The 17,342-nt window shown below is 39.0% G+C and overlaps 1 protein-coding gene across 4 annotated transcripts in view; it reads right to left on the bottom strand.

Annotated features, from left to right (window-relative positions):
- Nucleotides 1-17,342, bottom strand: part of APP (amyloid beta precursor protein) — a 180,186-nt gene that overhangs the window by 120,522 nt on the left and 42,322 nt on the right. For all 4 annotated transcript variants that reach the window (XM_066340654.1, XM_066340656.1, XM_066340652.1 and 1 more), the window contains exon 3: nucleotides 8,086-8,215. In XM_066340654.1, coding sequence (XP_066196751.1) covers nucleotides 8,086-8,215 — 130 coding nt within the window. The remainder of the gene's footprint in view (nucleotides 1-8,085; nucleotides 8,216-17,342) is intronic.

Raw genomic sequence — 17,342 nt, 5'->3', positions numbered from 1 at the left:
TTTAAAATTTTGTGCCATCCCTCTGGCTGAAGGGATACTTAATGCACTCCACTGTGGAAGATGTACTCGGAAAACAGCTGCTGAAGTGGCAACAACATCCACCGAGAAGCAATTTGGATTAATGAATTCTTTAATACCCTATTTATTCATACCAGTGACTTGCTAAAGCCACCTATCAAATGGAAAGATGGCAGGGAGATAAAATGCTCAGGAATAATTCAGTACAACTGGGACCAGTAATATGGCTGTGCTTTGCATTATTATAAGATGAGATGTTTCTCATGGGTAATTCTTGGTAATTGGAGTCAAGCAGCTGGTATTAGGAGAAAGGCCTGCTAGTCATCAATGTGTAGAGGGTGTAATGACCATAGACAGGTGGAAAGAATGAAAATACTTCAGACATTCAAGCTTTGGTCATCAAAAGCCATTTCAAATGCTAGTGTTTCAATGAGGAATAGAACACATTTTAAACAAGGAAATGTTTATTTCAGCAAGATTTCAATTCTGTTCCCCTGCTTCCCCTTCCTGAGCACCTTCATATGGCTCATTTTTAAATAAAAATTTGGATTCCTTCTACTTCAGTCAGTAGTAATTTAATCCAGTTGTTCCTCTCCTTCTCTCTCTTCTGACTAAGCACAGAAATTAGTACAAAATCCAGTTCAGGCAGTAAATGTCTCTGCAACACTCTCTTGTGCAAAGGCTATCATGAGTGAACAAGTAACCCTAAAAGCAGCATTTGAAATAAATAATATAAGCAGCAGCTGAAGATCAACTTTGGAGAAATACTTTTTTTAACATCCTAAGCAATCCCTTCCTGCAATACTAAGGAGTCCTGACCAAACTTTCACTGAAATTATTACTACTCACGGGAGAAGGATTATGCCACATTACCAATGACACGGGAAAACAAGAAACTGCTTTTGAGACTTTGCCAAGTTTACAATCAAATTAACAATTACCTGGCCAAACATAACTTGGTTCTATACAAAGCAAAGCCTTTCCCCATCTCATAGGAGGGATGGCAGTGTGATCATTGCAGCTTGGGAGAAAAAGAGCCTATTTGTGCATGTAACTCAAGGAAGATATAAGCAGTAGCCACACAGACTGAATGCAGTGCCACAACCAGCATTTAGCCAGAGAAATAGATAAACCCCACACTGAGTAGCCAAATATTTCATGGATCATTGATAAGCCTATGAGCTTGCATTTTCAATAAACTACAAAATAAATTTCAAAAGCTTCCTTTTCAGTCATAGGAAGCTGCGTGAGGTTTAGGTTTAGATACTGGGAAAAGGTTTTTTCACCCAGAGGAGGGCTGGGCACTAGAATAGGCTCCCCAGGCAGTTGTCACAGCAGCAAGGCTGACAAGTGTTTGGTCACTCTTGGGCATATGGTTGGATTGCTGAAGCTGTTTTGTGCAGGGCCAGGAGCTGGAATTAGTGATCCTGATGGGCCACTTCCAACTCAGGATAGTCTATGATTATAGTGCTCCTGTAAAATAATATCTCTGTTGGGTGGATCCAGACAATTGTAGTCACAGGAGCTCATCAGGAATAGTTAGTAATCTTGTATTAAACTATAATAAAAAGGAATAAAAACATGTAACACCAACTCAATCAGGAACAGCTAGAACTAAAATAAAAACCAGCCTCCTTCAAAGCATGGAGGCTCAGACTTCCTAAGAAAAAGACAATGCTTATGTATTCACCTGAGTACCTTCTAGAAAAAGAAGTAAAAGCCAATATTACTACACAGCCGACATTGTTTGATGTTCCCAAAATGAACTTTGATATCAAGTAGTTAAGATTCAATTTTCTCTTGACCTAGTTGCAATGACTTAATAGAAAAACAGGGTAATTTAAATATTTTATACATCAAGAACTCACTAACAAAGCCACTGGGAGTTAAAGATCAAATACCGTAATGCATAAAGTAAATAACTTCCAATAATCATGATCTTTATTCATTATCCCTAATACAGTTTTTTGCTGTCTTTCAGTATTTTAAACTGAACAATTAGGAAACATTTTTAATGGCTGGGTTAAGTTCAGCAGCTTGGCTACAGAACTAATTAATCTTAAAATAAAATTCTTATCTATCAGTCCTGTGTTTTTTAGGTACATACAAACTCACTAGAAAACAATAACAAAGTCAGAAGGTTAAGAAAAAAGATTACTACTAAACTTGTTTTTCTTTTCTGAAGCACACTCACATTCTACCAAAACTGAAGGACTTTGTATTAGCTTCAGTTTCACATATTTAACTGGAACAAATTCCCCTTTAAGTTTCCTCAGTGATGATTAAGAAAGTTTCCATGTGATTCTGAACATACTTAAACATTCTAATATTACTTTTCAACTTGAAGGTCAGTAAGAAACTTCAAAATGTCAGAATAAAGTTTAAAAAAAAAAACAAAAAAAAAACAAAAAAACAGAACTGCTTATACATCTATTAATATAGATGCAATTGCTCATCAGGAAAGACTACACTGCAATCAGTAAAACAGCAATCCTTCAAGCTAACAGAGTTTTAAAGCTGTTGGTTTTGTTTTTTTTTAATTAACAAGGAGGCTGTGGGGATCATTAAGGTGTGACATCACACTGTCCAGTCCCAAACACAGCAGTATTCCCATGAAATGACAATCTGGGATTCTGGGGCTGGCACGACCTATGTATAAGCAGATCAAATCTAGGAATTTTAAAGCCAAACTGGCTATGGATAACTGCTCTGCAGAACCAGATTTTTTTCCTTTCCATCATTTTGTGATTCCCCTCCACAGGCATTTTTCCTCACTTTTAGCCCAATGAAGGCAGAAGTGGAAAAGAGCAGAGTACAGTTCCTTTCAAATAAACCAGTGCAAGTCTTCTCATGGAGAGAATAAACAAATAAATAAATATAAATTTGTTATATTTCAATATAGAAATAAATATATAATAAATCAATTAATGCAAGCATAAGATTAAACAAAAACACTCTCCCATCAAATGCTTGCTTTGGTAAGTGAATGCATTCCCACTCCTGGGTACCACCACAGTTTTTTCTTCAGCTTCCTGTAAGAATAGGGATGAGTAACTTAGAGAAACCTGTGACACTGCTTGTGTCAAAGACAAAGTGTTTTGTCCTTAGCAGACAAAGACTGGCAGATGATGGTGGTAGGAGGGGACAGAAAACCTACCCACCAGCAGTTCCCCAGCTTCCTGGGGCCAAGCAGATGGCTCCTCAGGACACCCACTCCCATCGCAACCACTTATCCCCTGCCTGACCTTCACACAGGTTTCCAAGCACAAAAACCTCACACACTGCCAAAAGGGTTCCTTAGAAAGCACACATTACTGTTCCACTTGTCTTGACAAAAGACTTGGATGGAGGGATGATAGCTGTAGTCTATTCACCTCTCAGTTTTCAGTGCTGTTGACAAACCACATCGTCAACTTTAAAGAGCTTCAAGTGAAATAAACTTAAAAAACCCAATCAATTAAAAAAAAAAAAAAAAAAAAAAACCCTGAAGAAGTCACAGGCAAAAAATGTTATTGAGTGTACGAACTGATGGAATTTGGAAGGGATGGAATTCTGTTTAAAAAACCCCAAACACCAAATATACCTGCGTGAGGAAGTTCTTAGTTCTTACTCATCCCATGACAAGAATACTAATAATACAAAAATAGTAAAAATACAAAAGATTGTGCATGACCACTCTCAACTTATATTTTCCATTGCAATAGTTTTTTGCAAGCAACTGAGTCCAAATATTTCAACACAAAATATTTGCCCTGCTACAAAGCCATTCTTAGCATCAACTACAAGTGTAAGCTTTCACGTAAGAGAGAGGAACCTAAAAGGAATTTCTGATTGCATGACAAAGATGCCTGTGCTTGTGAGTAAGAGAGACTGGAAGTGTTGAAGAATGTTTAACCTTCAAATGTCAGTTCAACTTACAAAGATTTTGGATGTTCAACTTGCAAATATCTTGTGTACACAAGCATGAATTCTTTTCCCAGGCACCACAATTCATCCAGTGGGAGGGCGGCTGGTGTCATCCCATCACAGCCCTGCAGCCCTTGGATCCCAGCTGGTCATTTCATGGGTACACTGCTGAGTCCAGATCTGGCCAACGTGAGGCCATTCCTCTTCTTCATCCTGATGTTGTCAGTGATGAAGTCTTGATGAATGAACGTGCTAGAATTAAGTGACTTCCAGTACTTGGAACACAGCCCTGTAATGCTGCCACGCCTCCCCCTGCCAGAAAGGACAATTTATCCTTTGAGAGCAGGTAAACACCGAGGCACTGCACTGTTACATGCCAAGTACCAGCTTTATCTTTGCCTGAAGGGCAAGGTACCCTAAATGAGAAATCCTTGGCTGAAAACTGACCAAGCTCTTTCCTACACTTACCGAAAATTAAGATTACAGATGAGCTCTCTGACACAATCCTTCCCCAAAAACCAGGCTATCCACTAAAGATGAGAACATAAGAGAATATTTATAAGCAATGAACAGTCTCTTCCCACTGTTTAAGCCCTTTCCCCTCTGGTGCAGTTCTGGTCACAGCCAGCAGGGGCGCTGCTGGCTCACGGCCGAGCAGGGTGAGTGCAATGATTCCTCCAAGCCTGCAGGGGGCGCTGTGGTGCGAACTGGAAACCACAGAGTTGTACAAGTATGAGCTTGGGGACGACACAGCTTAACCCAGACAGGAAGGGACAGGGAAATGGCTTGCTTTACAAACCCCCAGGGCAGCCCCAGCAGCACCCTCAGATGTAGTAAGCTGGAACAGCAGTAACAAGCAAAATCCTGCGGGGGCTCTGGTGTATTAGAAACATCTGAGCAGCGCTGAAGAAACAGCAGGAGGCTGGGCAGTGGCAGCCTGCCTCCCAAACACAGCAGATGGCGGCTCCCTTGAGGAAGGGGTCGGGCAGGGAGGGTGGAGAAGGGGCTTAGGGATCCTGGAGTTTGCCCAGAGGCGTCCGAGCAGACGGTGAAGGGTCCCCTGTTTGGTGAGGGAGGGTGTTTATAAGGTCTCAGTACAACAGCAGCTCCATCACGGTAAAGACAACAGGAGATGGAACCTCACAGTGCTGAGGAATTCTCCTCCAAATGCCAAGAGCACACCAGAGCTGGGGGCTGCGCCCAAGCCCTTGTTCCCAGCCCAAATGGCGTGCTCTCTCTCCGTCCTTCCCAGAGAAACCCACAGGTAAAAGGAGAGAGCAGCCAGCTGGACCCTTCCCCTGAGTTCCAGCAACTTCTTTTGTTTCTGGTAAGTACTGGTTATTGTCTCCTAGCAACACATATGGGAGGAAATTCCCTGAGAGAAAGAAACAAAATAAAGGATCCTAAACCCCAACATATACCAGCATTCTGACAACAAAATAACCTACTATATATACTGCTGGTTATATTGCACATATTGATTTATTATTATTATTATTGTTGTTGTTATTGTTGTTTTATCATATTTTTTATATTTGGAAATTAGATATGTAATTTCAAATTTTTTTGGCTATGGTTAACAATTTATTCACTCTTTTACTGTACATATTTCCCAAAAAGTAATTCTGATGTTTTGGTGAAAGTATTGTGTCATTAAAAAAACATACAAGATCTAGAAACCACTTAAGAAATTCAAAGTGATGGAGCTTAATGTCACCTCTAAATTACACTGGCAATATTAATACCAAATACTGTTGAAAACCATAAAAAAACAACACAGACATACACAACTCAAGTGCACAATAAGTGTTTGTCCAGCAGATGCCCTGGAAGTGTTGCAAAATTGTGTTTCACAAAGTGAGCAGTGATTCAGCTATTCTCAGACCAAAGGGGACTCTAGAAGCACTAACAGACATGCACAATGTGTGAAAAACGAGTTCCACTATCTTTTAAAAATTTGTAAGTTTAATAAAATTAAAATAGACAATTAGGAGACATAAGAGCAAACATTCCAGCTGGGGTGCCTCACCAGAAAGCACACACCCTTCTCTTTCAATTACTGTGTTTTAAGGATTTGCTGTCTTACATATTCAATAGATATTAAAACATTCTTTTCTGTTTCAAGTTTCCCCAATCATCTTATTTGATAGATTTATCTGTGAGTGGCTCTATTTGTCTGGTAACGTGAGTCTTGGCTGTTTTTATTTTGATAAAAAAAAAGCAGAAATCCAGCAGCCTTCCTGCAGGGCCACAAGGTGACGAGCCTTTCCCTATAATTCTTGGCCTGATCAGTTTCAGACATCACAAAGAAGAAACCAAATCTTTCCACCATTCACACTATGTCACCATCAGAAAATACATTCATCACCTTCCTAAACTCTCATGAACAAAACACAATACAAGTACAATTATACAGTTATACAATTATACTATTCATTCCAATATTTGCGAAAAGCCAACTTTATAACACGTATTTATAACACAGTGATAAAAACAATGAACTGTGCCCAGTGTTCCCAAGAAATTCACCCCTCTGCTCCTGCACAAAGCAACAGTTCAGTGAGAACACTGCCTTGCTCTATTGTGGGACAGATGACAGTGCAGTCTCAGACAAGGAATGATATGTCACAGGCCCAATCCACTGTTCCACTGCATTTCCAAAGTCTTGGAATGACTCCTAACCAAGATCCTCCTTTCCACAGTCCCCATCACTGGTTTGTTTTTCCTCCTTTGGATTTCAGAGCTCAAAGAATTATTATTCCCAGTGTCCCTGATTTGTTTTGCTTTAAAGTTAGACTTCATGCTCAATAACAATCACAATGCCAGCACTTCTAAAAGAGACCAATGGTGCTCTTTCATCCTGCCTACAAGATAATGGACTTGAAATGAAGACTAAGGAAACCTTCAACCAACGTTATAAGCCACAAATGGGATAGAAATCATGGAGAAGAAAAAAAAATCTTAAGGTGAAGTTTTTGTTAGGGGGTTTAAAAAAATAATTAAATGTAACTGTAAGGAAACATGGAATCACTTTTTTCACTGGAAAGTGAAAACATTCATTTAAAACATTCATTAGAAGCCACCCAAGGGGAAATGAATAACCATGTTTGTAATACAACACAACATCATCTTAGCTAAACTTTGAGTATCTCTCAGCAGCCAGGTCATCTAATAAACAGAGCATCAGAATCCTCCTCCAACACAAATAAAGCAACCTCACAAACAACACTCTGTCTATTACAGTCTACTTAGAATGCTTTGATAAACTAAATTTTACCATAGTTTGTTGAAAAATAAAACAGAAACTAATCTGAGGTCATCATAGCTTTCTTTACGTTTGATGAAGTGCTGACCAGCACACAAACACCTTTGCGCTCAGAACCCAGAGCATTTTTTTGCTATGACAGAAGGGTATTTTTCCTTCATCTTTAATTCTTGTTGTTGGGCAGGCAAGCTCCAACATGGCTCACTTATTCCCAGCACCATTCCCCTCCCCATGGAATGAGAGAGAACTGGGGAAGTAAGAGACAAAGACACTCCAACAGGATAGAAATGGAAGTGAGGAGCAATACTACTACTATTACTACTACTACTACAAATAAAAGAAATACACAATTCAAACGGCCGTAGTAAAAGCAACATACTTAAATATAGAATGCTATCAAGAAAATGTCTTGCCTAGAATGTTAATGAAAACGGCAAATTAACAATTCCATTTTCTAATGCAGGCAAAAGTAAAGACTAACAAAAAATTGAGGGCCCAAATGTCCCTTTTAATTGATTTGAAGCATCAAGGACACAGGAGAGAACAGCAAGCAACTGCTACAAAAATAAAGTTGCAGGATGAAATGGGGGAATTTATAAAGTATCTTTTGTTTTGTTTCAACAAATACAGATTCCCATAGCCTTTTATGCTACGAGTCCAAGTATTAGATATTCAAAAAGTAATGTGAAAAAAGAAGGGTTTAATTAGGGAAGAGCAAGAGTACTTTCTTTCTAGATAATGCAGTTTCAAAGCACTGAACAACTGGACAAAACTCCCTTCAGAAAGGACAATAACACTGAGGTATAGAAGACATTTATGTAGATTCTCTCTCTTTTTCATGAAGAGATTGAAAAAAAACAGAGCAGGAATAAACAGACTAAAACTGAATCACTCACCCAGACATCTGTAAGGAACCACAATATGTGGGTGACCATTGCACTGCTTCCATCCCCTCTTGCACCAGTTCTGTATTGTAACTGGCTGGTTGGCTTCAACAACGTTGGTGATTTGCAATTCAGGGTACACCTGGCATTAAAAGCATAGAGAAAGGCAAATGTTATCACAAGTGTGCACTCTGGGTTGCTGAAACACGTTTGTAACAACACAATATTCATCTTCCCTCTCTTCACCATCTTCTGCTGAGTAAAATATTTATGTCATTGGTACGACTGTATGTGCATTTTTGGAAAGCTGGTGTGTCTGTGCATCAGTAAAAACATGTAGCTGCCAATTCAGAAAAATTATGGTAGTAACAGCTGACTGTCAAAATTACAGTTTACCCAGTTATATATAACTAAGGTAAAAATCAGCTAATCATGGTTAAATACCTTCTCCTTCATGTGTAGGCTACTGCAAAACTCTATTTTACAGGGCATATTCTCCACACAACTAAACTTAATAGCACGCCTTTTTCTTCATCTCAGTGATTTTAACCCTAATTTTTGACTGCTGCAGTCTGCCTAGCACCAAAAGTGTGTTGAAACAGTTATTCATCTTCAGGTTTACATTACCAATTTCTAAATTGCTGAGATCAAAATTCTATCTCCTTTAATACTGCAGTACACTTCTACATCCACAACCATCACACGAGCAAATTTGCTGATTAATTTATTGGCTAAGCACGATTTTGGCTTTTTATCCCCCTCAGTACCTTTATCTCACCCCCCCCCCCCTTTTCTATGCTAACACAGCCTATTGCTCTGGCTTTACATTTTTTCCATCTTTTTCAAATCTACAAGCCCTAACATGATACTCAGAAAGTACTCATTTTCCTTTGCCTCTCCTCAAGCAATCCTTACCAATTTCCAGGTGTGTGAGATACGAGGAGTTAAGTGCCCTGAAAAGTACTGTCCACTCATATCTATCCATTGAAAAGTAAAACAGAAATAGGAACAAGGCTGAAGTAACTGGAGATGGTGAAAAACATCCTTCAGAGAAGTTAACATAATCTCAAAAAAAAAAGAAAACTGGATTAAGAAGGAGTGAATTCTCAAGAGTCTGAAACTGGTGCTTGGAAAAGTACTCTAAGAATCCTGACAGTCCTGCCTCAATCAAAAATATTTGTCTTAATCACAGCTCTCCACTGAAGTCATGGCATCTGAGAGGCAGTGCCTCCTGGCACTCCCCTGATTGAAGGTTTAAAATATAACCATGGCAATAATGCAGCAAGCAGCTTGAGCTGAAGTCCTAAATTTTAAAAGACACTTACAAACGACAGTACAGCCTTTTCAGATTGGACATCAGTGGTCTTTAAATTAATGTGGCTTGGTCCATACACGTGGGAACAACCAGAAAGCAATCAAAGCATAACTGGAAGTAATTGAAAATAATTTCTTTCTTTAATTAAGAGACATGAAGGGGCTATTACAATTTTAAAATTGGACTGTATTAACAGCTTAATGCACAAAACAAGGGCAGATAGATAACAACGCCACGGAAATGACTACAGAAAGAAACACTGCCTAAACAATGCACTTTATGCTAAGGAGTTTGAATATCCACCTTGCCTTCTATGCCAAAAAATAATTTAATCATCAGATACTTCTTTCTTTGTGCAAATACTTCATAGAATCCACCTGTCAGATCTTTGCCAGTTTCAACAGCTCACTACAACTGATGGCTGAAGAAGTAGAGAATGTAATGCTGAACTCTTCCACTTCATAACTCCACAAATGTCACAGGTAATTACAACCTGTGGTTAAATAATACTGGGTCCTGTCACAATATATGATATATGTGCATCATATATCAGTGTCAAATGACATGTTCTCACCAGGGACATTTAACATTGCCCAGGATTAAGTGTCACTTGTCATTGGCAGAGGAAATAAATGCCTTAAACGAAGACAACAAAGGAAATTTCAAAATGGATAGACTGGAATGTTTAAAAAATGAAATTAAGACCAAAAAAACCTCAAAAACCATGTATTTACTCATTCACATGAATGTACACAGATTTAAAGTGACAGAAAATAGGATTCTGATCCACAAGAATGAAGACACTTAATTGCTTCCCTGAGATGAATTTCTAACAAGTAAGAGCGCATTATTACTGTGGGGCCTCACTGAAAGAATAATATTAGTGGGAAAAATAAGTTCATATATAATTTTTATTTTTACTATTACCCAAACCCACCATTTAAACTGCTGGTTAGCAAAGTGGACCAAATGCCAAGCAGTTAGCAGTACTTGTCAAAAGCACACAAGGACAAAGAAATACAAAGAAGCCTCCTCTTCTGTCATTACATCTGTTACTAAACTCCTTATTTCCCCTGACAGCTCACACAAAGCTCAGTCCACCCTTTTGGATAGAAAACAGGCTTTGAATTTCATTATCAATAGGTTAATGGCAGTGTATGTGCCAAGGAGAGTTCTCTGACTAGACTTATATAATGTATCTGCTTGGAACTGAAGTGGGACCTACTTAGTGGCACACAAAAATGAGCCTCGTGTTTATTTATAGTGTCCCTAATGAATTACCACTCTTTCTACAGTGTCAGTGCAACAGCTCTAGAAAGCTGCAAACTTTCAGCATTATTTAAGTTGCTGTAGACATGTTCCTTTAATTCATCTTAGAAGAAACAGTGGAGAAAACAGAAATCCATGTAATCTAGAAAATTTAACTGGTTACCAAGAGTTACAGCTACATCTTCATTTACTTCCATTTTCATTACCAAGTCTCCTTATATACTGACTGCAGAAACAAAAACCTTAAAAGCCACTCACACTATTCAGGATTTAATATAATCTTGCTAAAACTCATGTTTACCACTACCAGCTTTGATGCCACATAGATTTAGGATTAAAATGTAGACATCCTTAATAAAAGAATGGGAGAAAATGAGATGAGAAAGCTTTTGGGTTGAGATGTCTGTCACAGGCAAGAGAGACTCAACTTGGGGAAAATATTTTCATTCCCAATTAAAGGAATTAAAAAGGGGACGTAGTGGGACAAGCACTGATCTCTTTTCTCTGACCAGCAGGACAGAACAGCATGAAACTGAGTCAAGGAAGATTTAGGTTGGGTATTGGGAAAAGATTCTTCACTCAGACAGTAGCTGGCCACTGGAACAGGCTTCCCCAGGGAATGCTCACAGCACCAAGCCTCACAAGAGTTCAGGAAGTGTTTGGACAATGCTCTCAGGCATGTTGGGGCTGTTTTGTGCAGGGCCAAGAGTTGGACTTTGCTGATCCCTGTGGGCTCCTTCCAACTCATGATAATCTGTGATTCTGTGCAATGGCATTTGTCTGCATAAGAAGGTGTTGATGATACCACTGGCTGGATATGCCTCACCCAAATGGAGGCCAGAAATTATTTTGAAACAGAGCTGAGAAAACCAAACCCACTATGGCAGAGGACAACACTAAAGCAAAGAAGCACTCTCTGGCCACCTCCACCATAGCTGCCTTTCCTGCTAGTGAAAGGAAGAGCAGCCAAGAGGCCTCTCAGCACGGCTGGTGCAGTCTCCTCCAGCCATTTTTGAGGATTGCCTTGATCCCTATGGAATGGCAGACCTGTTAAGATTGGAAGGGAGCTCTAGGGGTCACCAGGTCCAACCTCTCTGCTCAAGGAGGGCCACCCAGAGCTGACTGACCAGGACTGTGTCCAGATGGCTTCTGAGTATCTCCAGAGCCTTTCTGGACAACCTCTGCCAGCACTCAAACATGAGCATTATATGCAACTGAAACCTTTATGAGAGATGCTTTTTGTTTTTTTAAATCAATCTCTAATACATGATTATATAAGTAAGTTTCTCCATCCAGTCACACGTGCTCAGCACATCTTAGTTCAATCTTGAAGTAGTACTTGAGTGTAATCATGAGGCAGTCATCTCTTATAACAAAAGACATTTAAATTCAAAAGCTTAGTATTTTATCTACTGATTTTATTCATTATGTCCCTCATCTTCTAGAGTAACTTCGACTATTCAGAATACTGCTTTTATCATATTTTCAAATAAAAAGTTAAAACATTTTCAAGTTAGCTGATGATTAGGAGATTAGTGAATCTATTTCAATTTATATCTTCAGTTTTTATTAGACAATCAAAACAACAGCAACAGAAATAACTATATGTAAATCTTGAAGTATTATTAAGTGTATATGACTGGAACTAGTGGTACAGATTTATTCTTACTTCTCCTTGAACATAAGGATCTTTTCCTGTATATTCCAAAAGCAGAATCACCATAGAGAAGAGAACAAGATTCAGAGTAGCAAATGGTATGAATTCCTAATTGAGTATGCTCCATCCATGGAAACTAAAATGGAATACACATGAACAGACTTGCACATAAATACATGTATGTGCACCCCTTGTGAAATACAGAGTGGTGTTACACCTTAACATGAATTTAATGTTTTCAGTCTTGCAGCCTGTTTCCAAAAAATAGACAGCTACATGCAGAATAAAAATTACTAAACATCTCTTGTAAAATATCCTAGTTTATTCATGTTTTTTACAACTATTTTCCCTTACTTTAGAACTCCATGGCTTTCCCTGTGGCAGCCCTCTGCCCAGGAGAACCATCACCTCTCTGATCCAGAGCACTCCCAGAACACTTTTCCTTCTCTGTCATGTCTCTGTGGCTTCAGCTCTGTCCTGTCCTGTCTGACCACACTCAGCCACTTGCTCCTGGCTGTCTCAGCCATCAGACCCTTCTACACACAAAAGCAAGGCTACAGGGCCAGCTGAAACTGGAATTCAAACTTTTCCTGATCCTCTCTGTAACCCAAGCAAAGCCTTCACTTGATTAAAGTGAATTATGATGGTCATTAGCAGTATTAGCAGCACTGGAGCAGTTTTGAAATTCTCTGTCATGAGCCAACCATGAGAAATAGCAAGGCAACCAAGAAGGAACAGTTTTGCCCTTGTCCCACAAGTTCCAGGCTGTAAGTAATCAGTAATAACAGTATTTGCACTAATTTCCAGCAGCCACTTGGGAAGAGTGTGTGCATACAGCCTTTTAACCCAACAGTTTAAAAGAAAAAGGTTAACAGTAATCAATTCCTAAACTAAAACCCACACCAAATTACTTAGCATAAATAAATAATCCCAGGCTGAATGTCTTCTGAACCAGCCAGGGATTTTTTTTTTTTTTTGTATTCATTAAATCCTGAGGACAAATTTCCAGACACACTACTTCCTACCTTCAGCCACATCCTCTTGCATCCATCCATAACATCTTTTCATGTTTAATAGCTCCAGCCTCACTAGCTATTGGAGGGGTGTAAGTAGTAGTAGTAGTATTGTAATCAGTGTAAGGATTAGCACAGATTTCTGTCTGTGCAAATTTTTAATTTTCAGCATAGTGCAAGCACTTTGGCAGGCAGCACTCTGTTGCTGAAACCTGATGAAAAACACCAGGCTGACCCTCTGACAGTCTGACACCCCATAAACCAGAAATTCTATGACACAGCTACACACGATAAATTAATTTGCAAGTATCAAATCCATTTGTGTTATGAAAAAGCCAGTATTTTAGTTTGCCAAACAGCAACAAAGAATCCTGATCTCAGAAACCAGCATGCAATACTGATGCTCCTCCTGTAGCTCCAGCTGTAAAACCCTGGCAGAAACCAAGGTTACATCAAAATCAGCAGCAATTAGGATTCTGCATTTGAGATGGAGGGGCCATATGCTTTTTCTCCAACTCTTTATGGCCGGTCTGTGGAATCTGTGCAACTGTTCAGCAAATGATAAAAAAAATCTAAATTTCAGATCAGATAACCACATCAAGGATGGTGAATTACATCAATTTTCTCAGTCTTTCACTCACCAGTCAATTCCCCTCTGTCCTTCCTGCTGCCATTACTCTGCCCAAAACTATCACCTCTTTCACATTTCTTTATTTTCACCTGCCTTTTTTCTCATTTTCTGTACAGATTCTAATATTTTTTAATTTATTTGTTCTCTACTTATGTTTCTAGCGCTGCTAAAATGAAATTGTGGATCCACATTTTCATCTCTGATTAACACGTGGTCTACTGTTCATTATAGACTTGATTTGACATCTTCACCTAATAATGTTGGGACTTTTTCCCCTTTCAAACTGCTTGTTGTCTTTTTTTCATTGCCAGAAAAAAGTTTGCTGGCAAAATCCAAGGTTTAAGAGCATTTCTTCTGAAAACACACAGAACCAAGTGGCAGAAAGATGTAGTGCCTTCAGAAATATCTAAAAAGCTTCTCTTTCACAGGCTGTTCAAAGACCACAGCAAAGCCACACTCTGGTCATCATCTGTCATGAGAAGTCCTCCAACATTACCAACCCAGCTCATCTGAGGACAGGGTCAAAGAAGAAACTTGTCCTTTTTCTGTCTGCTGAGGTTTGCTTTGTGCCATTTCAGTTCCCTAAACTTCCTTGCTGCTGCAAGATCAGACATATGTTAAAATTTAGCAGAGAAGAAATGAGGAAGGAGATAAGAAAACTGTACTGCTTAAGCTCAATACTTGCACCAAACCACTGTGTGCCAGCTCTCCTGGTAAGAAATTTTAAAAAAATCAGCTTGCAAAATCTGATCATCTCACATCTGGCTACAGATTCTAAGCTGTAACAGCTCAAGACATAGAAGATGAGAGTCTGCAAAAGCAGGATCATTCAGGAACTTCAAGTCTGGCTGAATATGGGAGACTCTTCAGTTCTCTGTGTTGTTCCAAACTCCAACCCAGAGCAAAGTCTCAGTTAAAGGAACAAAATTGATAGGAACACATCATGCCACGAACTCAAAAGTGGCTCCAATCCACACTGGTTCCAAAATATTAGAAGTCATCTTCCAGACTTAAGCAAGTAATTGTCTGTGGCATATCCACAGATGTGCTCTCAGCAAGAGCTTAAAGTTAGTTTCTATGACAATCTCCTCTAAAAAGAAAAAAAACATATTAACTTACATGGTATTACAAGTTTAGCTTTAATAAGACTAGTCTAATCAAATCCTCTTAGATTACTTATTTATATCATAAATGCAATTCCTGCTTCTTAGATAAATCCTTTTTTTTTTTTTTTTTTTTGCTGTCAGTGTACAGACTGTGTGGGAACTTGGAAAAGCAACATTACCTTCAAAACTTCACAGATGTTTGAGGAAACACTCATCAAAATCAATTTTTTTTTTTAAGTCTGTAACTGGATCAAACAAGGAAAAAAAAAAAAAAAACCCACCACCAAAAAAAAAAAAAAAAGAAAAAAAAAAAAAAAAAACACTGAAGTATCTTTATAGTGCCTTAAAAAAGTGAAAGTTCCTCAGAACCTGAATTTAAAAAGAAGCTATTTATTGACCACAACTCTGGCAGAGATATCCTCCCCAGCCAAGTGGAATAACAAGGTAAGATTAAGGTAATAACAAGCTACAGCACAGGAAAGCTCTAAAGCCATCTAAAAAGTGATGGGGACAATCCAAAAAGTATGGAACATGACACAAAGTTTTCTACCTATTCATACACATATAATCATGCACAGAGACTTGAGGAAGACCAGAAGGAGGTGAAATACCTGAACACTCCAAACCACTCCAACCCTGTGGGCAGCCTCCCAGGTCTCAGGAGCACCACTCACCCAGGAGGCATCACTCATCCACCTGCAAAGGGACACCTGCAGATGCAGGGGCTGTGATTTCAGTGCCTTGAGTTGGACACAAGTCTGCCATTGCCAGGGCACAATTCCTGCATTATTCCATCTCTCATCTATTTACTGCTAAAATCTCTCCAAGAGCCACTGCTAGCACAGAAGCTGGAGCAAGGAACTGACCTATCTCTGTCTGAGAACATTCCCCTAAGAATAAAAACTGCATCACAGTGCAAAGTGCCAGGAGTTCAAGAGGACCCAGACTGATCTTGAACAAAAGTGGGAGAGATCACAGACTGAAGTGTCTGTGTAACTATGTTCTCAAAGGTGGATTAAAAAATTCACAGAATTGGCTTGAAGGGATCATAAAAATATTCTTGATCCAATCGCACTGGCCTTGGACACATCCAAAGATGGGACAGCCACAGCTTCTCTGGGCAATCTGTACCAGTGCCTCACCACTCTCACAGGGAAGAATTTCTTCCTAATGTCTAATATAATCTTACTCTGCCAGTTTGGAGCCTCTCCCTCATATCCTGTTACTATATACTCTTGCAAATATGCTCCTTAAAATGGCTGAAACATAACAGTTGTATATTTATAACAGGTTTTTCTTTACTTAAGGTAACATCACACTTTATGCTTATCACATCCCAAGCTTATTATTTATTAAAGGAACAGCTGCTACCAGTCCATCTCAGAGTTACACAGTGAAAACCTGGGAGATGTTCCCATAAGGAAGATGATGAGAATCCTGTATGCAAGAGAGAAAAGAGAATGTGAACTGCAGCAGTAAATGGCAGCTGTGTTGTCCCCACCAGGATAACACCCACGTGGGAAAGGCAATGTCCCTACAGACCACATCCAACACCACACAGTATCTCAGAAATATCTCAGGCCAGGAGCTGGATCAGTTGAGCCTCACTCCCTTGGCTGGGCACTCTGAGCATCTAGTGCCAGTGTGGCTGCTCTTTTTGGAACCTGAAGGAGCAAATCACAAGCACAGAACACAGATTGTTGATAATAAAGAAGAATTTTTTCTCAATCATGTACTAAATAGTAATCTGCTAGCTCAGCTATGAACCAAGTCAAGAAGCTGCCCTGCATACAGTCATTGCATTGGTGTCTTTTAGAATAAACTACTGTACTCTTGGCACAAACATTATGCTGATAGAACCAATTGATTAAATCTTGTCCGTCATATCTGTGAAATTCAAGATTAATCTACAGGAAAATGCAGCATTGCAGTTTCATTAAACACTGCAGTACATGTTTACCAAAAGATTTATTTATGCAGACAATTCTCATTCCTTTTCATCTTTTTTCCTCCCTCAGCCTCGAAAAGCAGAAGCACTCTTTGAAAAAGTCCTTATTTTTTCATTTCTTTTTTTGAGACATGCAGAAACAAATCAGTGTAGGGAAAAGCAAGAGGGGAGATTTTTTTATCATCAACAAAAGAAAGACAGGAATCATCGTGCTACATATGCTCCAAGTTTTATTAGTCACTTGATTTGAAATATATTTCAATGGTAGACTACAGTCTGGACTAAAGATCCCAGCCTTCTTTCTTAAGAAGGTGAGTATACCAAGGTTTA

Source organism: Sylvia atricapilla, chromosome 2, assembly GCF_009819655.1.
Source record: "Sylvia atricapilla isolate bSylAtr1 chromosome 2, bSylAtr1.pri, whole genome shotgun sequence".
Lineage (NCBI taxonomy): Eukaryota > Metazoa > Chordata > Aves > Passeriformes > Sylviidae > Sylvia > Sylvia atricapilla.
This window is presented reverse-complemented; position numbering and strand designations above follow the sequence as displayed.